At 49.8% G+C, this 26,057-nt stretch overlaps 7 protein-coding genes; 3 read left to right on the top strand and 4 right to left on the bottom strand.

The window, feature by feature from the left end:
* Positions 1-396: 396 nt before the first annotated feature.
* Positions 397-3,324, top strand: RCC_06790 (uncharacterized protein; the record flags this gene model as incomplete). XM_023772050.1 has 3 exons in its annotated part: positions 397-1,625; positions 1,702-1,861; positions 1,918-3,324. The coding sequence occupies 3 exons, from the start codon at positions 397-399 to the stop codon at positions 3,322-3,324; spliced, it is 2,796 nt and encodes a 931-aa protein (XP_023627818.1).
* A 4,387-nt stretch (positions 3,325-7,711) lies between these two features.
* On the bottom strand, positions 7,712-8,246 carry RCC_06789 (uncharacterized protein; the record flags this gene model as incomplete). XM_023772049.1 has 3 exons in its annotated part: positions 7,712-7,968; positions 8,026-8,125; positions 8,193-8,246. 3 exons carry the CDS (start codon positions 8,244-8,246, stop codon positions 7,712-7,714), a joined length of 411 nt encoding a protein of 136 aa, XP_023627817.1.
* A 2,109-nt stretch (positions 8,247-10,355) lies between these two features.
* RCC_06788 (uncharacterized protein) lies at positions 10,356-12,921 on the top strand (the record flags this gene model as incomplete). XM_023772048.1 has 8 exons in its annotated part: positions 10,356-10,400; positions 10,465-10,540; positions 10,594-10,657; positions 10,711-11,198; positions 11,255-11,547; positions 11,607-11,744; positions 11,805-12,202; positions 12,279-12,921. The coding sequence occupies 8 exons, from the start codon at positions 10,356-10,358 to the stop codon at positions 12,919-12,921; spliced, it is 2,145 nt and encodes a 714-aa protein (XP_023627816.1).
* Positions 12,922-14,452: 1,531 nt separating this feature from the next.
* Positions 14,453-16,480, bottom strand: RCC_06787 (uncharacterized protein; the record flags this gene model as incomplete). XM_023772047.1 has 2 exons in its annotated part: positions 14,453-16,302; positions 16,402-16,480. 2 exons carry the CDS (start codon positions 16,478-16,480, stop codon positions 14,453-14,455), a joined length of 1,929 nt encoding a protein of 642 aa, XP_023627815.1.
* Positions 16,481-17,042: 562 nt separating this feature from the next.
* Positions 17,043-18,119, bottom strand: RCC_06785 (probable OrfE-unknown, trichothecene gene cluster; the record flags this gene model as incomplete). The annotated part of the gene is made up of 1 exon (XM_023772046.1): positions 17,043-18,119. One exon carries the CDS (start codon positions 18,117-18,119, stop codon positions 17,043-17,045), a length of 1,077 nt encoding a protein of 358 aa, XP_023627814.1.
* A 791-nt stretch (positions 18,120-18,910) lies between these two features.
* RCC_06784 (related to multidrug resistant protein) lies at positions 18,911-20,604 on the top strand (the record flags this gene model as incomplete). XM_023772045.1 has 4 exons in its annotated part: positions 18,911-20,088; positions 20,140-20,215; positions 20,300-20,397; positions 20,454-20,604. The coding sequence occupies 4 exons, from the start codon at positions 18,911-18,913 to the stop codon at positions 20,602-20,604; spliced, it is 1,503 nt and encodes a 500-aa protein (XP_023627813.1).
* A 4,614-nt stretch (positions 20,605-25,218) lies between these two features.
* On the bottom strand, positions 25,219-25,851 carry RCC_06783 (uncharacterized protein; the record flags this gene model as incomplete). The annotated part of the gene is made up of 1 exon (XM_023772044.1): positions 25,219-25,851. One exon carries the CDS (start codon positions 25,849-25,851, stop codon positions 25,219-25,221), a length of 633 nt encoding a protein of 210 aa, XP_023627812.1.
* Positions 25,852-26,057: the final 206 nt, after the last annotated feature.

The raw sequence follows: 26,057 nt of genomic DNA, 5'->3' as shown, positions 1-26,057 counted from the left end.
AGTCGATGATTCGACTCTGTGATCAATCTTCACAAGCTGAGCACGGTCTTTATGGCAACAAAAAGCACTCGTCGTATCGATGACTGTGGCTTGAGTTGCGCATGTTTGCGTCAAGGATGGAAACCGTACAGCATGTTGATCTACATCTACGAGGATCCTGGCGACGAACAGATATTGGCGCCGCGCCGCCTGTGGGGAAACCAGGGTATCCATTCTGGGTTCTCCCAAAAGTGCAGACATGCATGCTAAGTATCCGTCACTACTGACGAATATGACAGGTACAGACTCTACAGAGCTCTTCGTCTCTAACTTCCCTTCTTTCCATCCTCCAGCTTTGTTTTTACATTCACTTTTACAAAACCGCCCACCCCGGTCTTCAAGACTCAAGAAAGAATCATGGTACCCAAGCCTCTCATTGGTCGGTACAAGTTGTACAAGGCTGGAACTTCACGTTTGGTTGAATGGCTCTCCATCACCGGTGGTCGTTGCTGCGACCTAAAGAAAGTGCTCAAGTCCTTGAACAGCGGCGTGTCCACCAAAAAGCAGTCAGAAAAGAGCATCAAGGACGTTGAGGTCGGTACTCAAGAGTTGTTGAAGCTTGCTGAAGCTATCGCCAGTTCGGATTCAGTCCCGGTGCCACAGGAAATCATCGACATCACCCGGGAAGTGATCGCTGGAAGAGAAAAGTGTGCCGAATGGTATAGCGCACAGCCCTTATCAGACAATGGCAAACTGAAGAAGGAGAACATCAACCATCGCTACTTCATTCAAGTTTTACAAAAAGTACTGCGTCTGCTGCTCCAGGCCTGCGATAAACAGCCTCCTGCAGCACAGGCGACCCAGCCGAGCCGCGATGCAACGGATGCTGCAAAGAAGAAACGAAAATCTCCGCAGGAGATAAGCAGTGGGAAACTTAACAACCTCTTCAACCTCCTCCAACTCGATGAGCCATCGCCGATAATGGAAGGTGATCCGCCGCCCTCCTACCAAGAAGCAACTTCGCCTCCTCAGATGAACTTCAAACTGGTTGCCGAAGAGGATACATCTTTCGTCGTCTGGTGCTTCCTCCAAGACTTGGCTGACATTCGTGCATACGTACTGTCAACCTGGCTGGAGTACAGCAAAGGCGAAGTCAGCTTCCTGATTGCAAGCTCCGTGACGGACACTGCATTCGGTCTCATGCGATGCGCCGAGGAAGACTTTGCGAAAGACAGCACAGTTAGCCGGGCTACAGACTTCAAGTCTCTCATGAGGTACTTCAACCTACAGTACTGCGTCGCTGGCCGTGTACTGTGGATTTGCCCGGCCGCTTCTCAAAGGTCAACCAGACCTCCACCCTCTGACTTGAACATCGTGGAACTGTTATGTCCCATTGCATTTGCCTGTCTGGAGAGCTTTCGATACGACGCTACTGCTGCCTGTGCCGCAGCTGTTGGCAAGAGGTCACTTGGCAGCCGGGAAATGATCAATCCATATCATGGATTCCATGAGTTCTGTGATATTTTATATCAACTCTCACCTGAGCTACATGCATTCAGCCACGCTCCAATGTGTGATCATGTCGTCGTTGACGAGTTTGTGCAAGGACTGGCACAGCTCCATCGCGATGGAAACTTTGCCATGTGGTAAGCACTATGGATAACGTCTCCTCCGCCTTTGAGATGAGAGCGAAGAGCTAATCGTTTCGGTACTACTATCTAGGCTAGTCGTAGCGTGTCAGATATATCTTGATATATACGATATGCTTGGGCAACACATTGGCTATGGTGCTGATGCTTTACGGAAGACTTTCAAAAGAAACAAGGAGATCGGTACCGGTCTTTCCGCATACGGCTACAACAGTGGTTACCATTTTGATGATGTATGTACCAGCCGACACTCTGCTGAAGCTACCCATTGACTTCGTTTTCTCCCCAGGCGCATGAAGCTGTTCAAAAGCTCGCTTGGGTTTCCCAGGGACAGAACCGGTTCGAGAAGAACTTCTCACAGCGCTGTGGTGGCAAATGTGGCATTCCATCGTCATTGCAGACCTCCAAAGTTGTAGATGGGGTAACTGTCTCGCCCTTTGAGCAAAAGCTGCCAGCCCATGCAGGAGCGATCCTTGCAGACTTGAAGCTTGGTCTCTTAGATGCTGGCTGTACGATTGCCAATTCTGGTTCTATCGTTCTTTCGACTGCCCACCTTTACAAGGCTCTTCGTGCAATGGGTGCTCTCAAAACTGATTGGCCCGACATAGACTTCGTGCTTAGCTCCTTCAAAGCTAAGCAGCCGCTTATTACGAAGATGGGAACCTCATATGACGCAGATGCTGCAGTGAAGCGCTACCTCATGGCCCTAGGGGTAGAAGCCAAAGCTTTTGCAAGCGACGCACGACAGAATGGCAAGCTGCATGAGCCACGAAAAATCTCCATCTCATCCCCGCTTCTCCGGAGAATGGCCGATCGTCAAGCAAATCAAGGGAAGCCCGGCACGAGTGACTCCAAGAGTAGGACAGTCGAGATCGTGTTGCAGACTTTGACTCGGTCAGATGCTACGTCTGGAAAGTCCTCTGGCCTTCTGGACCACAGCTTTACGCCAGTACAGCTTTTGACGACCTTCAAGAAGGCCATCCAAAGCGAAGAGCCACTGCTCAACTTCGATTATGTGTCATTTACGGTTACATGTGCAGTTCTATTGGACGAGATAACCCGTGTTGTGAGCCCATCAGTGGGCATGACAGACTGGGCCAAGGATAAGCTTGGTACGAAGATGATTGATGAGAGCCACAGCATCAACCTGGTTGCCGGCCTACTACAATGCAAGTCGACGAGTCCGGATATCGACATTGCTGCACAAGTATTCTCTGGCTACATATCTGCGCAAGGCAGATACTTCACGCAACAAGCTTTCGACCAAAGTTCCGGCCGAATCCCAAAGGCATTACGACCAAAGATCCAGCACGATCTGACTACCACCGAGAACTCCCGTAGCCTGATGCGTACATACCTTGAGTACGCCAATGCACAATACGTGTTTTCCGGAAATGCCGTATCGGCCTACCATCGAAAGATGACACCCGCGCTCTGCATCCGAGGCTGCTCCTGCAAGCCAAGCGCAGAGCACGCCGAGCCCGTGCCAAAGCTCTTGTGCTCTTACGGTTCCGGACTTCCAGCCATCATCATCGACGAAGCCGTTGTCAACATTGAGAAGAACCCTGATAAGTTGATCTTGACAATGAATGCAGGGATACAACAACACTTTGAGGAGCACGCTCAGGGTCTCATCTCGGAGAAGTTGCTTCGCGAACGAATCAAGGGGCTGACGTTGCTCGATATCCAACCTTAGCCGACAAATCTTTCAGACGATCCGGACCTTGGCGATATCCCAGCTGTGAACAAGCCAGGCATACCATGGCTGTATGTTCTCAAGCCTGAGACTGACGAGTATAACCATTTGTGGATCGGTGGAATAGGAGGGGTTGTGCCCTATGGGCAGAAATTGACTTGGCCGGTGGAGATGATGACCTTGTCGGCACAAAAAGGACGGGGATGGATGATGAAAGCGGTTGAATTCAAAAGTCGTTATGTCACTGCCCGCGTCAATGGTTGCGCTTGACGCGGAATCATTGAATCAGAGTCATAGTGTTCAAAGCCCCTTGAACGAGATTGAAGTGATTGTATCAATCCCAACATCCCAAAGACTTTGTCGACTGCGTTGCCAGTGCGAGTTCGGTGGCATAGATCCTAGGCTAGAGAAAAAGGGGAAACCACAGTCGCTCTTACGAATGTATCAACACTAATGGCATGATATATTTGAATTCATCTCCTAAGTCTCATCAACCTCGATGATCCAAGTATCGCTATGTCTTACCAGCGGAAGACTGTTCTCTTCAATCCTGTCCTGTATAGATCGAGATCAGGATTGCCAAGTCCGGGTGAAATTCGGGTGAATCACATGAAGGTGCTGCTTTCCCTTCACAACGAAGTGGTGGCAAGAAAATCGCATCCTTTGGACCGGGAGAATATCTTGATTGAGGAATTATAGAGGCTGCAATTTGTGTTCGTTGAGAGTGGTGTCATATGTCACCGCTGTCGCCGGAAATATAACATTGCTTCAAATTTGGACTTCCACTTTTGCTGGAATTGAAATGTGCCGATAACGACAACAATTACGACAGCTCTTCGCCTCGGCCCACCACCCAGCGGATCTAAACTCCTACAGGGAAGAAACTGTTTCTTTCTTCCCGCCACTCAAGGAGATTTGCCGAGATCAAACATTCTAGAGGCAACATCTGGACATGTGAACGCCTTCAAGATCTTCCGGCGGAGAAAGGGGGGAAATCATCGAAGACGCACAAGTGATCATACTCAACACTTTGCCTACAACGCTTTCGGCGGTCAAGTCTACCCCGGTCAGAATTACTCGATCTGTTGGTTTGCGGTTTGCACCGAGACCTTCTACAGCGTATTGCTCACAAGAAGACTGGGGCGCCTGGACGGGGAGAATGTAAACCATCGGAGCCATTCCATCGTGGGTTGGAGATGCTGTTGGTGCAACCATCATTTTCCTTTGGACCGTGTTCGTACTTCCTCATTATGCCTCGAGAGCGCCACCTCTCTTGTGATCTCCTACAGTTCAATATATGAGGAACACTGCAGAGCCTTGTCCCAGACGTCGATACAAGCGCTGGCATGCCCGCCGCAAGCGACACCAGCGAAAGCTTGAGATTTTTGAAATAGACGTGTGTCATAGCCTGCGCTTGAGAATGAGGGACGCTACAGTTACAACGRCGGAGCCGGAGGAGCTGGGTGCTAGTAGACCCGACAAGGGAGATATGAAGGAGATTTCATAAGGGAGTCGGGTGACGGTGCGACACAGCTGGAAGTGGAGAAGATACTGATGATTTGATGCTGGAAAAACCTTGCCCACAGTCTCATGCATGCTCAGATTTGCTGTGAATACGGACTCGAAGCGAATGCCGTACCGTGTTCACGGATACTGGTCGAGAGATATGAGCAATTGACTGTGGGAATTATACAAAGGCAATTACTGCTGTGGCCGATAATTCACCGCCCGACTTAGCTGATCAGAGCCACCCAACTAGACACAGACAGCCATCGTTGGCATACTACTAAATTTATTCTCACGGGTAGTTTGCTGCGTACTGCAGCGTAGCTGAGAGTGGTTTCCTGGTTCAGACATGCCTTGAGCCAACTGAGCAGATCAAATTGCTTCAAGCCTATTATCCAAATCGATCCCTTCGATCAAGCTCATTATTCGTAGTCTCGATTCTTCCAATGATCCAAATACTTGGAGCTGGATTGACAAAGAAAGCTCACTCCTGGAAACAWCTACGTTTATCTCCAAATTCCCATTGAAAATTGGAAGCAAACTCACCCCCTGAATCTATTTACTCTTCGTTCATCCCTATAAATGTAAATCACCATATCCAAAACAACTCTACTCTCATCATCAATCATCCTAACCCCCAAAGATGAACGAACCCACCAACCCCACAATCCCAACAACCCCTCCAGCAGACTTCCAATCCACCATCAGAATCCTAATTCCCTCCTTCCACCCCGGCTTAATATTCGACATCAACAACACCCAAACATGGCATTTAAAACACTTCAAAATGACAGTCCTCGGCTCTCAAAAAAGTTGAAGAGATCAGAGCCAGAATCTTCGACCACTATGGCTTTTGGGGTCCGTATGAGTGGTGGTTTGAGAGGGATAAGAATTATGTGTTTGATTCTACTTTGATTTCCGAGGTAAGTATGCTTTGTCTTTGTGGGGGGGGGGGGGTTTTTTTTTTTTTTTTTTTTGGCTTTGGGCTAATTATTTGGCTGGAAGATCCCGCTTATCTCGAGCGAAGACGATTTTGCGTGGTTTGTGATTCCGAAGGCTCATGATATACGTGCACGACTTGTGTGTAATTACATGTGCAATCACGGCCTGCTGTAATTGCACTGTCGGTAGTGGAGCTTGACATAGTTTCATTGCAGAAATACAGTGGAGGGCGAAAGGTTGTTGTGTTTGTGCTGCTTTTGATGGGTTGCTTTCAGCTCGCGAGTTTAGAGATATGTGTGCCAGAAGCATACTGATGTTTATCGCAGTATCTACTATCGAGAATATGACTAGAATTGAACGCATTTTGCAAACAAAGATGAATAACGTAGGCCTCGTCGTTGTGAGACGCCGACCCCCTGACAGCCACACCCAAACGTGGCATTGTCATACCGGCCAATTGTTATACATTCTATGACAGCCCCTACAAACCTTAAATCACCTTTAGTGATAACCACCACGGCCAACGTAGTACTCGTAATCCATCATGTCAATCGCAGTATATGGATTTGAGAAATTAGAGCCTTCACGCATTCCGTCCGAAAGATCTTGCGGAATTCAGATTTCCTTCTGGAAAGCMCTATTGATGTGCCGTACGCCATTAAGAGAAAGAAGAGGTTTAGATCTTGGGATGTTCCTTGGCGAAGAACTTTTTTGCATTGGAACTCTATTAGTCCTCCTTCGATGGCTTTAGCCTATGTATCGTTGATTGAGTATGTGAGATTTTTCATGTGGAAGATGATGTGGGAAGTGGCGTATGCCTTTGTTCATGACATGATGCTGATTTGTTCTTGTACCATGTGGCGCCGGCGGGGAAATGATGCTTTTTTTTTTTTTGCTACGGTGGGTATGATGTGGACGTAGGTGTTGATTTGGGAAGAGGGGATTGTTAGCTGTTGAGTTCAGAAGTTGATCGTGTCTTGACATGGCTTTATCGTTGTGATGAGTAGATCCGTAGTATCATGAAGACATTTCAGGATGACTTACAGCGAAACCCTGAACCCCAAGGACGGATCTCTCAACAAGCGGAACCTCGCGAACTTCTTCAAGCATTGTAGCAGTCGGTGGCTTAGAAGTTCGACATCGTGCGACTTGCGACGCAGATGTGCACACGACCGCAAACCCGAAAAAAGCACTTGAAAACTTCATGCTTTAACCTAGAACGCTTTCTCAAGACCTTTAAAAAATGAAAAGACGGTCCCTCGTGGGCGACATTCTGTCTTTTTTATGCTTAGTATTCTTCTGTGAATAATCAACCGAACAAAGCTATAAGAGACGTTCACGACCTCCTGGACTACGTATATTGAGCCACGAATTATCGTGTCTGGCATTTCAATATTAAAGGCGTGTCGATCTTATATTGTTGTCGGCCTGGGCAATGTAACCATGTCTCGGTCGTGGTAGTTCTGTTTCTTGCGTTAGTCACCTTGAATCTTCGAATGAGACTGTTCTGTCTTCTTTAAGTCAAACTCCTTGGGCATATAGTACGTCACGATGTCTCAAGCAATCAAGCAGAGCTTACACCTATCCAGCTAGGTATAAGACCACATAGCGGACTATTTCAAATGTGAAACAGACCAAGGAATCAGGTGGCGGATAGGTTTGCATGGAACTTTATGTGCTAAAAGTGGCGTGAAAAAGCTCAATTAACGCCATTTAGTCGCTGCACTGGAGATGATATTGAAGCTCTCTCTCTCCGTCGACGGCAGTAGTCCTGTAGATCGAATAGAGCTTCTAACCACGTAGTCGTCGTAACGCCTTTTGAGATTGCTCAGAGAAAAGGACAAGGAAGGCGAGCGATTTCATAGAATCTTGCCAGTAGTACTCGACGAAATATAATCTCACTTCTACTCTACTACGCCATAAATACAGAAACACCACCTCAAAGCGGCTTCTCATCCCCGCGCCCGAGCAAAAACGCGTCCCAAGCAACAAGCTTGGCCCAATCTGCGCTGAATTCCGCCAAAATCACCGCACGCATGATAATGGACACTTGGTAGCAACCCGGGTCGGCGACTTCCAAGTAGAACTTGTCCTTGTCTTCCTGGCGGGGCAGCGTAGCGAGGATGACATGGTAGGCGTTGCGAAGCGTGGTGAGAGCTTCGGCTTCTCTCGCTACGCGCTCGCGGTTGCTTTGATCTATAGGTTTGTTAGTCTGGCTATATTCTGGGTGGATTTGTTGGAGGCTGGACTGACCGAAAAGGTTGATGAAGTCCAGGTATTCGCGGAGATGCTCTTGCATGCGTGGGTAGTACTGTGGATCGTAACGGTCCACTAAGCGTGGGACGAATTTTGTCTAGGGACCGTCGAGTCAGCGAATGGATTGATGGAATTAGACGAATGTCATCGTTGGATTGAATTACAAGGTCGAAGCCAATGTAGTAGTCGGCCTCCGCGTTGCCGCTGTTGCTAGCCATCTTGATGTTGTGTGGTTGTTTTGGATGGAGTAAGGGGGGCAAAGTGGTAGCGGAGCGAGACGGTGTGTGGCTGGGATGGACGTGTTGATGCGGCGCTATGCGTGTGTGTGATGTTGTTGTTGATGAAAGAAATGCACGGAGGAAGCTGAAGCAGAAAAATAAAATACACTCGCGTCTCGCGCTAGCGCGGACTTGTATGCGGATAGCTAGGCAACGCGATTGTGCAAAGACGGGGACAGACAGGATCACTTTGTACCGTATGTAAATCTTGATATTGATCTCAGTGCTCATTCAATGCCCGTTGAACTTCTATTTATTGCCTGGCATGCTTTTCTATCGGGCACTACGGACAGCAGAAACTAGAACTCTCCTCGTCAATCACAGCGAGAGGTAGTAGCTGAAGACCGGCCATACGAGTACACGACGTAGCAGGCCATGGGGATCGTATGATCAGCTGCCATCACCGAGGCGCAAAGACTTACAAGAGGAATGCGGTGATAGACCCCCAGAAGCCAACGGCCACTGCGTCGCTTTGTCTCTTCATCTCTCTACCATTCTGATCCAATCTCTCTGCCGTAGTTCCTAATTCCAAAACATCCCACACAGACACCCCATGCGCGTCTATATTCTGCTTCGTAGTGCAAAACTCTGGCAGTCGTTCCATGTATGGCGCCAGGTACTTCGTGTTTCGCGTCGCCTCATCTCCTCCTCCTCCTCATTTTGCGCGCCCCACATCCGAGTCAAGGCCATACCGCCTCCTCTTCGTGACCATCGTTACAAGTCTTCGCTTTCCATAAGTAGGAGTTGCCACCATCTGCTACGCCATTCTCTATGAGTTTAATCAGAATAACGCTTCCAAACCTCGATAACGATCGACTTACAGGCAAAGACCATACACGATGCCGCCTCGTAGTCAGACTCGGCAYTAATCCAATAGCGTAATGGCCGTATGAAAATGAGTCTTTGCTAAGAAGTTGATTGCTGTTTGATGAGCGCTTGGGTCTATTATTCGCTGTTGGGGAATTAAATCGTATCTGGTGAATGTTTAGAGGTCTGGAATCGTCTCTGAGTTCGATGCTCTAGGCAAAAATCTCTACCAGTTACAACCACACCAAACAATTCTGTCGATTCTTAGCCTAGTACAGTCCTGCTACCAATCAGAGAGTATTAAAGGCATCCTAGGCGTCAATCTTAGGAACTGGCCTGTACGATTCGTAAAAAGACATGAGGTAAACATTACATTCCAGCATTTGCGCTMAAGTTTGTCCTTTGGAAGAAGAAGATCACCGCAGCGACCCCAACAACCCGCGACATTCGGGAACAAGACGGCGAGACCCCCGCAAAGGTCAAGGGCAAGGGAAAGAAAAGGCCGTCGCTGAAGCGGAACCGTAGGACGAAGAACGATGGATGGCACGAGAGAAGTACGTTACTCTGTAGAGTAAAGTAACCTCAATAAACTTGTTGCCAAAGACCGGTCACCAATCGGGAGCTGATCCAAGAGCTAGCTGCTCGGTACGAAGACAAAAGWCTCACTCAAAATTGATATCTACTAGAAGATGTAGACCTTGCTAGGCTGAAGGAAACTAGTAGTAACGAATCCCCTCCGTAGCTTAGAGAGATAATTTGTGGAATTAGCGGCGTATAGCTTTTAAGGTTCTTAGGGAAGTCTCCTTTATACTACGTCGATTCTAAAGCCTACTACTAGTCCGGAATCCATATCTTCCGCTAACTAGTAGGGCATCATGCTAGGTCAAATATACCTAGCCGGTTCAATTGAAAGCTTTGCTAAGAGTGACAAAAAAGGATTAAAGGGGCATTTTTTGAAGACGGAATAATGGTGTTGACTTTTCCTCCTGCGGGAGGGGGATGAAATCCCAAATCAACGCCCATTTTGCATCTCAATAATTTCAATGCTCTTTCATGACATGCATCCGACAATGCCAAGTTCTGCGAATCTAGACGCATCAAAGCCATAATTGCTCAGGGGAATGAAGATCCAATCACATGTCAGCGGAGACAGCTCCGCTCAGCCCTATGCATTCGCCGCATCCAGTACGTCACGATCTACCAAGTATTTTGGTTTCCCTACCAAATGCGCATATTCATAGCATGGAGCCTCCTGATCCGTTGAAAGCGCTAGCGGTGCAGCCAGCTGTAAGTAATGCTGCTACAACTTGTCTGGTTCACGGTATAGCTGACACTTGACGATTTCTGGCAGTGCGACAACTGCAGGAGGAGAAAGACACGATGTGACCGTGAAACTCCCTGTGCTCCGTGCAAGGCTGCAAATCTCTGTAAGGCATCATTGGCTAGTTGGTGAGGATTGAAGATTAATAGAGGAATCCAGCTTGCCAGACCGAATCGGCACGTTCGAAGATCCACACTCGCCGTATCCAAGTTTCCAAGAAATAGTAGGGTGCCCTCCCACTTCTTCGACACATTTCTACTCACATATAATTGGCAGTGAAGACAAAATMGACAGCATCGATTCCAGCGTGCTGAGTATTCATCAACGACTGGCCAATATCGAGCATTTACTCCGACAATCCAATGTTGCTGCTCCATCATCATCATCATCATCATCGCAAACACCCATTTCTCCAACCACAACACGCACCGTCAAGACTCCCATTGACAATGCTGTTGTTGCCGTCAATCTCTCCGTGTCAGAGGATAATTCCAGCTCTGATAAGCCCGCTCCAGGATACAACGACGCCAATGTGGAACTCACGGCAGCCACCTACTTTCTCGAGCAAGCTATTGGTCGGGATCCTGTCCTCACAAGCGATCAGGAGCTTCGTTTGGCATTGAATGCATTACGTGCCGTCATTGACCACAGTGTTGCCGGCGATGATGCTGACGCTGGTAGCAAAAGTGGCACCGAGCATACTCCTCCGAATGTCGTCCTTCCCGGATGGGAGCAAGTACGAGACATTTTACAGAAAGCAGAAGGTCGGTTTAATATCCACATCATCTTCATCACGACTCCTACTAAAACCCAACATTAGGCATGAAACCTATGTTATTCAACTTGTACTCGGATGTAATGTTTGACAATTTCCGTCACAAATGCCGACAAATCTATGAATTTGGCCAAGAAGGCTCACCAAGCGACGAGCTGCTCGTCTACTCGGGCTTGTCGAATATCTGTGCTGAGTTTACTGATAACACCAGTGATACGCTTGCTTCTTACAATCACAGTCTCTACCACTCCTTTTCCTGGTTGTTATTAAAGACTTTGGCAGACTTTCCATTGATCGTCCCGGCGTCTATAGAGACGTTGGAGGCTCTGTTACTTGCTGTGAGTATGACTTCCGGGTATTGGGTTTGTGAGTACAAAGACTGACGATCCAACACCAGTCAATGACAATGATCTCCTTGTGCAAGCCATCTTTGGCGTGGTCCTTGATCCACAAAGCCGCACAAATGTCCCAAAAGTTAGGGTTGAACCGTCTCAATCCAGTCACATGCAGTTTCGACCCTCAATACGATCGCAAGGTGAGTGAAGTCCTCAATCCCTCCCCTCCGAGAAGTCAAACATTAGTTAACACAAGCAAGGTCCTCCTCTTCTGGGCCATATACGCCATCGACCGCAACATATCCTTCCGTCTGGGTCAAACACCCACAATTCAAGACTTCGACATCAGCACATCCCTAATCCTCAACAACGACTCTCGACACCCCTCAGTCCGAGAATTGATGAATTTCTGGATAGACTGCGGCCGAGTGCAAGGGAAAATTTGCACGCAGCTTTACACTCCCGCGGCATTCTCCATGACAGATGAAGAGCGAGCTCAAACAGCACAGAGTCTCGCGGATGAAGTAACACAGACATATCAACGCAAACATAAATCCAATGCGGCGATGATGTCGGCAGCTTTGGGAGGCAAGAATCAACGGACTTTTCATACGGATGCGTGGATGCATAGTGATGGGATAGATTTCTACAGTACATTGTACGCAGCAGCACCCATCCACAAATATACAACAAAATCCCGAAAGAATTGCTAATATTGAAAAAAAAAAAAATAGATCAACAGCTTTATACGCCCTCCCCCCCTCCCTCCCCTCAGGCCACGCAAAAGCCCTAAACGCAGCCCGTAAATCCCTCCAACTAAGTCGCGATCTCAGCAATCGTTACTTTCACAATGTCTACAATTGGACGACTTGTTGTCATTGGGTATTACTCAAAGGACCTCTTATCAGCTGCTTCACCGCCGTGCTCTCCAATGCTATTATTGGAGATGGTGTCTCTTCTTCTTCTTCCTCATCTCAAGAAGATATTCAATTATTGGAAGACTTTGTCATTTCTCTTGAAGCTGCGAGGAGATTTTCGGGGGCTATTGAGAAATTCTATCGGATTTGTGGGGGTTTTGTTGGAGTTGCTAGGGCGTGGGTGAGGGCGAAAACAAAACATCATCGGACTACGGAAGATAATGGAGATTTCTCCTCCGATTTGCAGCAGGCTTTGGGGACGGGGTTTGTTGGGTCTCAAGGTCTTTCCAATAGGTCTATTGGTCAGACTGTGGATGCTGCTACCTCCTCGTCATCCCAACAGGAAACGGAGCAATCTTTTGATATGTCTCAGACTTTTCAAGATTGGTATGCGGGGAATGCTACGCTTTATGGGCTTTTGGAGCAGGATATGGATCTTGATTGGTTTGCTGAGAGTTGAAATAATAAACCATACAAAATAAGCTATATGACTCAACTCTTGATGAAGAGTATATCTCATATGCTGAAAGAGAACTTGCGATTGGATGTTCAGATACTAGGTTTGGATGAAATCATGTTATTGTGCGTTTACTCGACGATTACAAGGGACGCTAGGCAAGTCTCCATTCCTACTGGGAGCTTCTCATCGACTCCTCCTACTTATACTCCTCGACAATAACAAACACCTCAAATCGCGCACAAGCTCTTAGCCTACACACCCTAGACCTACGTACCTTCCTCTATTCATCTCAAGTCCTTAACAACAACAATAGATTTTCCAACCAACAACATCGCCAATCTGATCGAGAAATACTTACTCCCTAGTTAATAGCTCCGACTCCTTGGCTTATACCTACCCCAGCTTATTGGTCAAAGAAGTCGTTATCGCTGCTACAAGGATCAAAGTCTCCGCCATATCAGACCTGATTGAAACACAAAAAAACACCCACCTCAAACCTCTTTTAGAATCTATAAGAAGTCTCTCTAGTAAGCGCACTCTTATCCGACGAAAAACCACGAAAAGATCTCCAAGAAATGAATGTTAGGTGTAACTTATCCCTTATAGTAGTGTTCGCAACCATGATTCTCCACCTGAGCTAATAGGGCATTGGCGTAGAATACTGATTACCAGCAACCACTCGTCATTTTCGCATAGCACCACCTATCTAGAGGAAGTCATTCGTTTCGGAGATTCCAGTATGCGGGAATTTGTGAAAGTTAACAAGTGTTCCGATGAATTGTATAAGGCGGAGAAGGCGACCGAAAACGAGTTGATATCTCGGTCGTTTAGGGGCGTCGAGATCTTAAAGGAGAGGACAATGTCATTCATTGTTGTTAGTGCTTCGAAGGACGTGTATACCTACCTGCCGTAAGAAATACAAAATCGATGAAATTGTACTAAGGTGCACGGTTATTATCAATGGTTTCTTCATCAAAGTTTAGATCAGATGAGTCTTTTTTCCATCTAATCTTCTACCAATACTACGCAATTATCTCAACAAAAATCTGTCGAGAGCAGTAAAGTCCGCCTTTCGGAATGTAGCAGCGTCCCAACTAAAAGGCGTCTTTGGCACTGATCTCGTTTCATTTCCCTTACTTTGCTTTTGGTCATATGATGATCAGTGACAAGTATGCTCCATCAAAGTGATATTAAATCTGCCCTCACTTTGGTGTTATGTCACATAGTATCGACATTGGTACACGACCCCAGCCCTAACCCTAACGCGGACTTTTGGGGAAGCAGGGAATGGAAAAGGGGCGACCTCTCGTTCCATATATACCGTGATTTGAGTAGAAGAGGAATACAGCGAAATCTTCTCCTTTCCCTCCTTCAATTCTCCTCAAAAGTACAAAAGCGTAGGTAAACTCGCCACTCCAATCCACCTTCAATCCTCCAAAAGAACCCAGGATCCCCTTCGCTAAACCCCCAAACGCACAAATCAAGTCATGAATCCATCAAAAGCCTCCCCTCATCTACTCCCTCAGCCTCTCTACAGCATCATACTCCTCCGCCTCCCTGCAGCGGGAACTCCTCTCCCAGTCTCCACTTTAGAAACCGCACCAACCATCTTCACTCCGCCAACATCCTTGAGCACGCTAGAATGTCTTCTTCCCTTTCCCACTCCGACGCTCCCCGTCAAAGCAGTAGCAGGCGATGATCCTCCACTCTCATCGTCTTTGAAATCGTAAAGATCCATTTCAGCCAACTTCTCCGCCGCGGCTTCGACTGTTGCAGGAGGAATGCTGGATGCGGAAGAAGTCCTCATAGCTTCTCGCTTCTTGCGACTTTCTGCCGCCGTCATACTTTCTCTCCGCTTCGCCTGCGCAACAACAATCTTATCATCTGCCAACTCCGGAGAAGTGGAAGAAGTGGCTGAAGTAGAGGAAGTAGCCGACGTGCTCTTCTCTCGCAATGGACTCCCCTCCTTCGCCCACTCGTCTTCATCTACCGGCTCCACTTTGATCACAACTTCTTTTTTGGTGGCATCAGCACTGCTCCTCCTCGCGGTAGGCAATCCACTGATCGCATCGACCATTCCCTTCCCCGGTCTTCGCATTTTTGCAACCAGACTGGGTTCGGCATAGTTGACACTACTCCTCGCTCTCCGACTCGGTCTCGCATCAGTGGTGGTATTACTCAAGGAGCTGAGGTCCGAAGGAGGAGGGGTGTCCCTGTTCATCGGTGCGGCCGGTTGAGAAGCAGAGGTCGTTGAGGGAGAGAAAGGGTCGTCTAAAGGCGGAGCGGGTGTTTTAGGTGGGTGAGAGTTCTCGGTCGGCGGGACTTCAATGGAGGTCACGGCTGATTGTACATCAGAAACTTGTGGTGCAGAGGATGTCCTTCTTCCGCGCGCAGGCGGGCGGACGGTGGATTGCGAGCGAGACGCAGATCTAGGTTTGCTGGGCTCCTCTTTTTGAGTCTTTGCGGATTTGACAGGAGCGGACTTGCGAGGCGACATGTTGACGCTCTTGTCTCCCAACACTCTCCTGGTAGATCTGGCTGGTGATGTTGGAGCTTTGACGGGTTCGCTGGAAGCCCTCTCGTCCACTGTCTCTTGACTCCCATTCTCTTGCTGCTGCTCCAGAACGGGCTTCCGAGTGAAGGCAAAGTCATCCTTTTTGCTCGCCCTATCGCCTTCACGATCGGCTAACTTCCTCTTCGCGCCTGTTCGCAGCATGGAAGTCGCCGCGGGTTCCACATCGAGCTTCACAGGTGATAAAGCGAGGATGGAACTCCGCCGCATCTCCCGCTCACTCAGGCCATCCTTTCTTCGCCGCCTGGTCTCCAGATTTACGCTCGGAAGCAAAGCCTCCTCAACACTGCCACCTTTCCCCTCTTCGTACTCGAATCTCGCAACAGGTGGAGGGCCGAGATCTGGGCTTCCCGTCGCACCACTTCCGTCGGAGATTCTGATTGCGCGGATCTCATTCGCATCCATCGTCTGTCGCGGATACGACCTGCCTTCATTGATTGTCGGCATTTGGCTGTCCCGCATCAACTCTGCCAGCGGTTGTCGCTCCCGATACTGCTGGTGACTGGGACTCAGCACTCTTTCCACTTCCATCACTGCCGGGAATTCGTCCTCCTCGTCTTCATCATTGTTGATCCCCGCGACCAACCCGCTCAACTCATCCAACTTCCTCTTCAATTCCCTCATGACACCCCCATTCTGTCGTCCCTCGCCCTTCCTCAGACGGTGCTCCAACCTCAAACTTCCTTCTCTGAGTTCCAAATTCTGCGCCAAAAGTTTCGACACTTGCGCCTCCAGTCCGCGGATCTTCAGCGACTGCGCTGAATTGTTTTTTGCCAGTTCCCGATTCTGGCGGATAAATCTTCGCTTGACTTCGGCAATGTCAGTTGCTGCTGCTCTATCACTCGCGGGGCGCGGCTTTGTACGCATCGCCGTGAAGRAGGTTGTGTTTGGACATGGGCATAACTTACGCGCTTCAAGACTTTCCGCGGGCGGGATGCTGGAGATGGAAGGTGCAGGTGCAATCGGTGGCTCGTTTAGTCGCGCCATTGAATCGTCATACTATGATCGAGGAAAGTGCGTCTGGTGGGATGTCTCGAGGCAGGTGCGTGTGTGTGCTTTGGTTCGGATGTTACTGCCGTTTGTTAAATCTTGCGATGATGTTCGTTCGCGCCTGCGTTTGTTGATACGTCGGAAAATAGACACGGGCGATCCCGCGACATGGCAACAGCCGAAGTCCCGGTCGATCGCTCTGCTTCAACTTTCTCCACTTCTGCAACATCGATCCCTCCCAACTGCTTCGCATTGTTTCAATTTCGCTGACAGTGCACAAGTTACGGGTACTGTTACTTGTGCATAACATCTAAACATGATACTGCATGGCGACAAGCACAACCAGCGTTCAGAGACTCGGCGAACGCGCCCTCAGGTACGACGACCGCGACCACGACATCATCATCATCATTCCACTGCATGATTGCATCGAGGGCGGAATGGTTTTAGGTCTAGGTCATTACCGTTTCCTAYTCWCTCCATCTCTTGCAAGAAAGATGGCGGCTGCCTCATCACTATCCGCTCTTCCATCCATTCAAACGACCGCCGGATCTTCTTTCTAGCAGATGTCTTGCGCGGCATCTCCTGTCAACACCCACGTCGTGTTTTCTCCACACGGGCTCTCCCTCACACTCGTCCCATCAACCCTCAATCTCACCTCAACATCCCGATTGTTCTCAAACTCGTCCCTTGCCGACAGCCTCACCTCCCCGCCCCCATTCACCGTCCCTCCCAAGATGGCAAAGTTATAGCAGTTCTCAATCAACACCGCGTTCCCACCATTKTCCGCCAAATCGACCTCTGCAATATCCGTTCCTCCACTCTCACTCACACAAAATACACCTCTCCCTCCACCGCGCGAATATACCCGATCGATGAACACATTCGTCTCATACCCTCCATTTGCATCCATTCCGTTTTGATTTGCGAAACGCAATGTCGCGTATCCCGTTCCTGTACCAGCGTTCACCCCCTCAACATAACCCACCCTGACATCCCGACTTGCCTGGATCAGCAAACCACACTCTCCAACGTCCGTAGCAATCACTTCTCCAATTTCTAACCCATCAATGTTCCACACTTCAACCGCATGACTACCTGCTCCGGTGATGGTAACACTCCTCATCGTAACATTCGTGTTCCTCTCTGCATCACGGTCGAAGCGGATCCCCAAGCCGCCAGAAAGATCCATTGTAACATTCCCCAATCGCAGATTCGTTGTCCCAGAGAACCTCAGTCCGAAATACGGATTGCCAGTCATACTCAGATAAGGAATTTGAACATCAGTGGTACCGATGGATTCGATCGAGCCCCGGGCAGCAGCAGTCTCAACCTCGATGACTCCGCAGACTTCGAAGATGACATTGGATGGAATACTCAGTGTTCCGGATCCGATGCTCCAGGACGCGAGGACGGAGATTCTTTCGCCGCTACTCGCAGAATCAAGGGCGGTTTGGATTGCAAGTAGGTAGTTGGAACCTGTGTAGATTTCCTCGGAGTTTAGAGTGGTGGTGAACGAGCCTGATGATGGAGAATCTACGATCGCGGCAGGAGTTCCAGAACCGCACTGTGCGTTACTGAGGACTGGGGAGAGGGAGAGTAGGAACGCCGCGATGAGATGAGTTGAAGGCTGCATTTTCATGTGCTTTGCTCGGCGCTGGACGTCGACACTTTTTGCGGAGCTTCTTGAGTGTTTGGAGGAAAAGAAGGAGTTYGCAGTCGACTTAGTGCTGTCGGCGGATCTTCGCGTCAACTTGTTTGGGGCAAGCTCACTGCTTTATGTGGCAGCTTACGGGTATCGCTCCTCTTTTAGACGAGGGTTCTGACAGCACGAGACGCTGGGCACTATACCTCTCACACTGGGCAGCAGACCGAGGAAACGACCAAGACCTTGGCGCCTGCTTTCTCTTGACGATACAATACTCATCCGTAACTTACTCGTTCTCTTCCGAGGAGTGCCTCTTAAAGTTCCTCTCCAAAGACGATGCATCTGACGCAGCGCAGAAATTGTACACTGTCTTCTACACTTTGCCTAAACTCAACGACGCTCGCTGCCATGTCTATTGCGCTTTCATATTCGCAAGCATCTTGGAAAACAAATCATACGTTAGAAGGCGTCGTTGTATAATGAAACAGCACATCGAACCATATAAAACATCAAGTCGATGAAAGATCTACAAGAATTGAGAGACATACCCATCATCATCAACCATCATTGCCTATTTTGGACATTGCAGCAGGGGACTTAGCTTTTTTGTGGAGCACCATCAACACCCKWYKTYWYTYMAMSMWSAMSMSGSMWWWCGAGATATAATATTCCTTCTCCTCCTACATCTAACCATAGCTTAAGCATTTCCATCCACTCCCTTGCCAATCCCCTGCTATTCCAAGCCCGTACGCGGCTCTTCAGCCTCGCATAGCAAGAGAATGGCGCCCTCGCCACCAGACTTCCCACCTCCAAACCCCCAAGAACACCTCGTAACATTCTCCCCCACAGACCCCAAAAATCCCCGAAATTTCCCCCTCTGGCGAAAATGGTCCATCATAGCCTCCATAACTTTGATAGACCTTACAGTATCCTTTGGAGCATCAGGCTACTCCCCCGCAACCGAAAATCTCATCTCCCACTTCGGCGTGAGCGCTGAAGTGGGGACTTTGGGACTATCTCTCTATGTACTAGGTCTAGCTCTCGGTCCCATGTCTCTGGGTCCTTTGAGCGAATACTATGGTCGCACACCTTTATACATCTTACCTTATGGAACATTCCTGTTATTTCTAATTGGAACGGCTTTGGTGCAGAATATAGCCGGATTTCTAATTCTGCGATTCTTCTCTGGAATGTTCGCCAGTGTCACGATAGCGAATTTCGGAGGCACGATTGCGGATCTCTGGCCGCGAGAGAGTGTTGGACCGGCCATGTATATTTTCCTGTGGGCTGCGGTGTGTGGTTCTCCCATGGGGTTTTTTCTCATGTCTTTTGTGGCGGAACATCATGGCTGGAGGACTGTGTTTTGGGCTTTGGTGGGGATCTGTGGGGGTTCTTGGGTCATTATGGTGGTGGTGTTGGTGCCGTTTGCGAATGAGACGCGGCATTCTGTGTTGTTGAGACGGCAGGCTGGGGAGTTGAATAGGAGGAATGATGGGAATAGGTATGTCGTTCCTGAGGAGATGAGAGCGAAGACTGTGAGGCAGTTGTTTGGGGTTACGCTCTCGAGACCGTTTCGATTCTTGTCTACGGAGTTGATTGTGATTTTTTGTGCGCTTTATAATGGGTTCTTGTATGGTTTGTCTTTTCTGTTTAATGGGGCTTTTTCGCTTGTGTATGGCGAGAAGGGGTATGGGTTTGATACACGAGGGGTTGGACTTACGTTTCTTGGGTTGGTTGTTGGGATTTCTTTGGGGCCGTTCATCAGTATCTTGCAAGAGAGGCATTATCAGAAAGAGATAAGGATCGATGGTGCTGAGCAGGAAGAGGATGGGAGGCCGTTGAAAGTCAAGTACAAGCCAGAGGCAAGAGTCCAGCAGGGGAAGATTGCCGGTGTCACACTTCCGATCAGCTTGTTCTGGTTTGCTTGGACATCGCCGCCGCAGTATGATATCCACTGGTGAGTATCGCAAGCCTGGAATTGGTGTATCTTTTGGCTGACTGTAAGCAGGATCGTCCCAGTCATGGCGACTGCGCTATTCGGGTGGTCGTTCTACACGCTCATCCTGACCACCTATCTATATGCTGTACGTCCCTCCAATACCCAATGTGTCTGGCGCCAGACGCCTGAGCTTCTACCATCAAGCACTAATCTCCATCTCCCTCAATAGGAAGAAAGCTACCTCCACTTCGCAGCGAGTGCATTGGCAGGCATCGGTCTGATTCGTAACCTCTTCGGCTGCGTCTTCCCTCTCTTTGGCAAACAGATGTAAGATCTTCATGCCTTCCTCCACACGAACTCAACACTGATTTTCATCTTCCCAGGTTCACTGGCTTGGGATATAATTGGGCGGGAACAATACTGGCCTGCGTGGCTGTCCTCTTAATGCCCATTCCCTTTATTTTAGAGAAATATGGGCCACAGCTTCGGGCGAGAAGTCCCTACGCAAGGCAACATATGGATGATGTGGATTGAAGGCGAAGGTTGTAGATTCTTCCGCCATAAAATGTATCTTGTCTATGAAACACACCTGACCTCTCACCGCTGGTCTGTGACTCCATTCTCGTCTGATGCCGTGGTCTTCGATGGAGCCGAAAAGACCTTGTGTAGATGACGATTATCTCGGAAACCGCGCTTCGGCGGAAAGCACGTAGCGGTGTTGGAGGTCTTTCGAGGGGCCATGGTCTGACTTCCGAGGCAGTTCTGATTGTAAATCGTGTTAGAAGCGGTAGAGCACTRAGAGGATGTGCGTTAGAACACTGCTTCTCCAGACTACTGCGTATCTGAAAGCATACCGCAGCACTGCAAGTACGCTGTGCGCGTGGAAAGGAGGTGCGGGACGATGTGCTGCATACCGTGGAGAAGTAAGGTAGGCGGCAGTCTTGCGCGCTTCCTCAATAAGAGATGTGCGGCATGATCTTTTGCTACAAGATCTTCTCTCCCTGCCATGCCTGTAGCCATCGCTGATGTCTTCTCACGCCTGCGCGGCCTCTGCTTTCCTCAAGATACCTTGCGGCCACTTTCCCAACCCCTGGTGGCCTTCCTTCGCATGTAGACGCTCTCGCCAAATCTCCTCCGTCCGCTCCGGCGTGCCTCCGATGTCAAAATCTATGCCTTTGCCCCTGACGCAAGGCAGTAGGGTATGCTGCCAACGGTAGAGTCTTGCCTTCAGTGCTGCCCAGCTGTTGTTGTGGCGAGGGCCTGCACCATCGTCTTGCCGGCGGCTTACACTCATGGTGTGCTTGCGCTGCGCTTTGGCTCCTGTGCTGTGGTGGTGCGTGTGATTGATGCGGCGCTGCTGTCGTCCTTCGTGCCGTTGCCAGTGCTGCTGCTGCTGAGCCTCCCGCTGCTTGAACAATGACCCCCGTCCCCTCTGCACCGAGCCCGTAACGCAGCGCTGCTGACTGTCCTTGGCAGGATGTAGCACGCTTAAGACCTTGATCCCACTAGCGCCGCACTCAGGGCCCTCGTGTATAAAAGAATGGCTTTCTTCCAGCTCCTTCCCCATCAAACATCCACACAACACCATTCCATCCATCACCATCCCTCCCTCCATCCATCCATCCATCCCTCATCGGCCTCCTCCCTTGGTAAGCATCTCACTCCTTCCCATCCCTTCCTGAGAATGATGATACCACCACGTTCACTGAGTGCAGGCGCACAATGATTTGAACCGTTCGAGTTGAACGTAACAACACCGTCACATCGCACACCCCCCTTGAAGGTCAACCTGCTAATCCAACCCAAGCTGATGCCTCACTGCTGTTTGCCTGTAACTCTGAATCTCTCCTCCATGCTGCTCACACCTCATCCGCAAGCTTGCTGAACATTGCTGACACCTTTTCCTCCACCAGATTCGACACGATCCGGGCGCCACTGATCGTGACAGACAGTAGCGTTTCGTGAGTACATCCCCCTCCCTCCTCTTCCTTCCCTGCCTACGGCGATGATGAGACCACAAATGCTCATCAAATTGAGCGAACCCGCAAAGGCGCGTCGCGCCAGTGGTCCGCCATGATGATGGCTTCGGCCCCTGCACAAGATGAGCATTTGACCCTCTGAGCCAGAACACACCGCACAGCCTGTCGTCCCTGATGACCAAAACGAGCAAAGATACTTCATTTTGAGCGAACCTTCGGTCCGCCATGATCAACAACACCGCTCTGAGACACAATACACGCTGCACCGTCTGTTTTATGATTGCCGGCACAAAACATGATCGCTGACAATCCACTTTTTTACCAGATCAACCACGGGCCATGGGCCAGCTGCATGCAGCATCCTTTTCATCATCATCGTCGCCTTGTGCGATGACTTGGAGAAGAGTTTCGACCGCATCACAGTCTGACCCCGCCACAGCTTGACGGCAGAGATCTCATCTTCCCTCTTCTGTCCGAGGGGTGCCTCTGCTTTGTCCGAGGGCTCAGAGAAGATGACAACTCATGTCCGTTCTACGTAGTTTGTCATGGTGCGATGTTTGTTGGGTGTGCACCATGTTGGATTTCTGTAAAGAAGACACTGCTGGGCGGGACTGGAAAGGCTATGATGTGCCTGCGGCAACAAAAGCATGGTCGAGCTCGCAGCATGATGAACATGATGGCCTTTGACGGGTGCGTAAAGCTGTAGTCGCCTTTCTTCTGCTTGAAGTCGCTCTTACGTTCTTCTACTCGAAGCTACCCGCGTGGATCTTGTCGAGAGCGTGCTCTCTGCAAAAGGTAACCGGTAACCCATAGAGCACGATTGGGCGTCCACAGCGGCCATAATGCCTTCGTTCTCATGTGGGAAGCTCATAGTCGTCGTCCACCTGCTTGAGATCGTCCGACGCTCTCTCCTACATGTAGCTGCCTCGCAGTATGCTGCTGTTCCGGTCGAAAGCCTGCTCTCTACACAAGGCAACGGAGAGCTCTTAGAAGGCAATACAGAACAGTTGGGGATTTACGGCGGCCGCAGCTGCCTCATCCTTTTGGACCTTTTCTGGGGTGCTCAAAATCGTCGTCCGCATGCTCGAAGTCGTTTGACGCTTTCCTAGATCAATCTGCATCTAAGTATGCTGCTCGTACTGTGGAGAGCTTGCTCTCTGCACAAGATAACGGAGAGCTCTTAGGAGGCAATGTAGAACGATTAAGAGTTCACTGCGGCGGTAGCGTTTTCATCCATATTGGGATGCTCACAGTCATCATCTGCATGTTCGGAGTCTGACGCTTTCCTAAATCAAGCTGCATTTGAGAATGCTGCTCTTGAAGTAGAGAGCTTGCTCGCTGTACAAGGTAACAGAGAGCTCTAGGAAGGTCATGTAGAACAATTGGGCGCTCACGGCAGTCGCAGCGCCCTCGTCCCTGATTGGGATGCCCAAAGTTCTTTGACGCTTTCCTGGATCAAGCTGCATCTGAGTATGCTGCTTTTACTATAGAGAGCTTGCTCTCTGCACAAGATATCGGAGAGCTCTCAGCAGGCAATAAGGTATAGAACGATTGGGCGTTTACAGCAATCGTAGCGTCCTCATCCTCGTGTAGAATTCTCATAGGTAGTCATCCAGGATATCGTACGGAAGCTGTTTGATGCTGCGGAGCTTCCTAGACTCCTTGAATCGCAATGGTTCGATTTACGAGCCCTGTATGCGCATTTCCAGCCCCAGCAGCGTCCCATGGGCGCTGTGGTTACTCCAAATCATGGGCAAGGTGATGTTGCCCATCTCAAAGGTTACCTCGTCTTCAGTGAGCATTTTTATCACCTGGCGACGCCGTTTACGAGCTGCMGGGCACGATAAAGCTAAGGTAGTTTGAAGCATACTCCCACCAGGCGGGACAGTGCCTCGTTTTACGGCAATGACAGCCCCTAATGCGCATTTCCAGCCTCAGCAGCCTCTCATGGACGCTGCGGTGACTCTATCGCATCGTGAAGATGATGATGGCCATGCTGAAGGTCGTCTGACTTTCCGTGACCAGCCGTATTGCTCGATTTCGTCACAGGGACGGCGTTCACGAGCTGGAGGAGACGGTGAAGCTAGTCTGAAGCATACCACAACCAGGCAATGCCTCGTTATGCGGCAGTGACAACCCCTTATGCACATCTCCAGCCTCAACAGCCTCTCACGGACGCTATGGTGACACCAGCGAGTCGCGGAAGTGACGAGGGACATCCTGAAGGTCACCTCACCTTCCGTGACCAGCCGCATCACTCGATATCGTCACATGGACGGCGTTCACGAGCTGGAGGGGACGGTGAAGCTAGTTGGAAGCACACATGCGTCCTGATCGCGGCCCAGGCTCGACCATGGCTCGGCGGAGAAACGGAATAACTCGATGGGGAGACCTCCATGGATCTTTTCCTTCCAGGAACATGACTATTGGCATGAAAACATCTTCCGAGAACTCTCATATTGYCTTCTGCACCACAGGAAGGGCACACAAACCGCCGCAAAGCCAGCAATCACGGCGCCCGCGCCCGAACGACTCCTGACGCCACCGCGGCGCCGAGACGAGACTTCCGCACGAATCCTTCCGCATACCCCGAAACACCATCTCCACGAGCCAGATATTGGGCAATGCGACCGCAGAGGGCAATATACGCTCCTCATGATAAGGTGGAACAGAAGGATACGGAGAACCAGCACAGTATAGCCATGGCGCTATTGCTGGGAGCTCAGGAAGGACGAGAATGATACATTCGTGCGGAAAGCCAAAGCCGACACCTCCAGCGCAGCGCAAGGCTTTGAAAAAGGGCAATACCACAGGGCAATACATCCAGTATGCCAGTGGCTTATATATCCAGTCCAGCAATACCTCCAGATCCATCCAGTGGAACAGATTCCGGGCTCCTGGGCGCTCCATCCAAGGATCCAGCACAACGACCTTCCAAGCAGGACACAAGCCACTACATTCCTGGAGGATCTAGAGCGAGCGTTACGCATTGGATACATGGTCTGGAACCCACAAAGCAGTGCACGCCTGCTCACAGAATGGCAGAACCTGGAATGATTCTGATCGAGCAAGCATCAATTTCATGCTGCTATGTCCCACAGGCCTCAACTCCGGCCTTACGCTCGCCAATATCCTGATCGGCGGCGTGCTCGATCCTTGAGTGGACTCTCTACTGGCCTGGATATGGTCCGTACCCAAGGCTTGTCCATGGTACTTGTTGACCTCTCTTGGCATCGGCTCTCCAACAGATGTTCTTTTGGCGCTTCCAGGGTTTCCTGGTACCATGGTACCGCTCCCGCTCACCAAATCCAAACAGCCATATGATTGCTCCGGGTTGAGTCTCTGACATCTTGGCTGCTATCTGGTTTGTAGGAGACCAGCTCATGCTGGCTTCCTTCTTCTCACTAAAAGATGCCCAGCTCAGCGACTGTCCACATTCCAGAAAAGTCACCGAAATGGCTGCGGAATGCTGATCCGGAATCAAGCTTTCGCAATCTTTGGGCGTTGGGTTGGAAAGCTTCTCATCACCTCCCGCGGCTACTTTTGTAGCTTTCTGCTGCTCCTTTCGTGGACTGATATAGCCTTGCATCGCAAACGGCCAGTTCCGTCCCATACCCGGCCTTTGTTGGCCGCACTGTACTTTCCTGCTTTCCGGCCATCTCAGCAGCAAAGGAGGTATGTGCTTCGTCCAACGACCGTCTGGTTGTGAAGCCGTATCCAATTCGTATGCCAGGAAAGCGAAGGAGGCGCTCTGGAATGGGCTGATGCAGTACCTCCTGTTGCGGCCGGCGGGGCGGATCATGTCGGCGGGTCAATCTCTGGATATTGTAGCAATGGTCTTGCTTTCCCGGAGCGCACATCGATAGCGAACGGCAGACATACCATCTCCTCAAGTTCTCGATCCTATCGCGAGAGGAAGCATTCATCGCTTTTTGGCTGGAGATGTCAGGGAATGCTGTGATGCTGTAGCCGGACCAAACTCTCGCAATCCTCCATTGTCCGACTATG

This window comes from Ramularia collo-cygni, assembly GCF_900074925.1.
Source record: "Ramularia collo-cygni strain URUG2 genome assembly, contig: RCC_scaffold10, whole genome shotgun sequence".
NCBI classification, from domain to species: Eukaryota; Fungi; Ascomycota; class Dothideomycetes; order Mycosphaerellales; family Mycosphaerellaceae; genus Ramularia; species Ramularia collo-cygni.
Note: the sequence above shows the minus strand (reverse complement) of the source record. Positions and strands in the feature narration are given on the sequence as shown.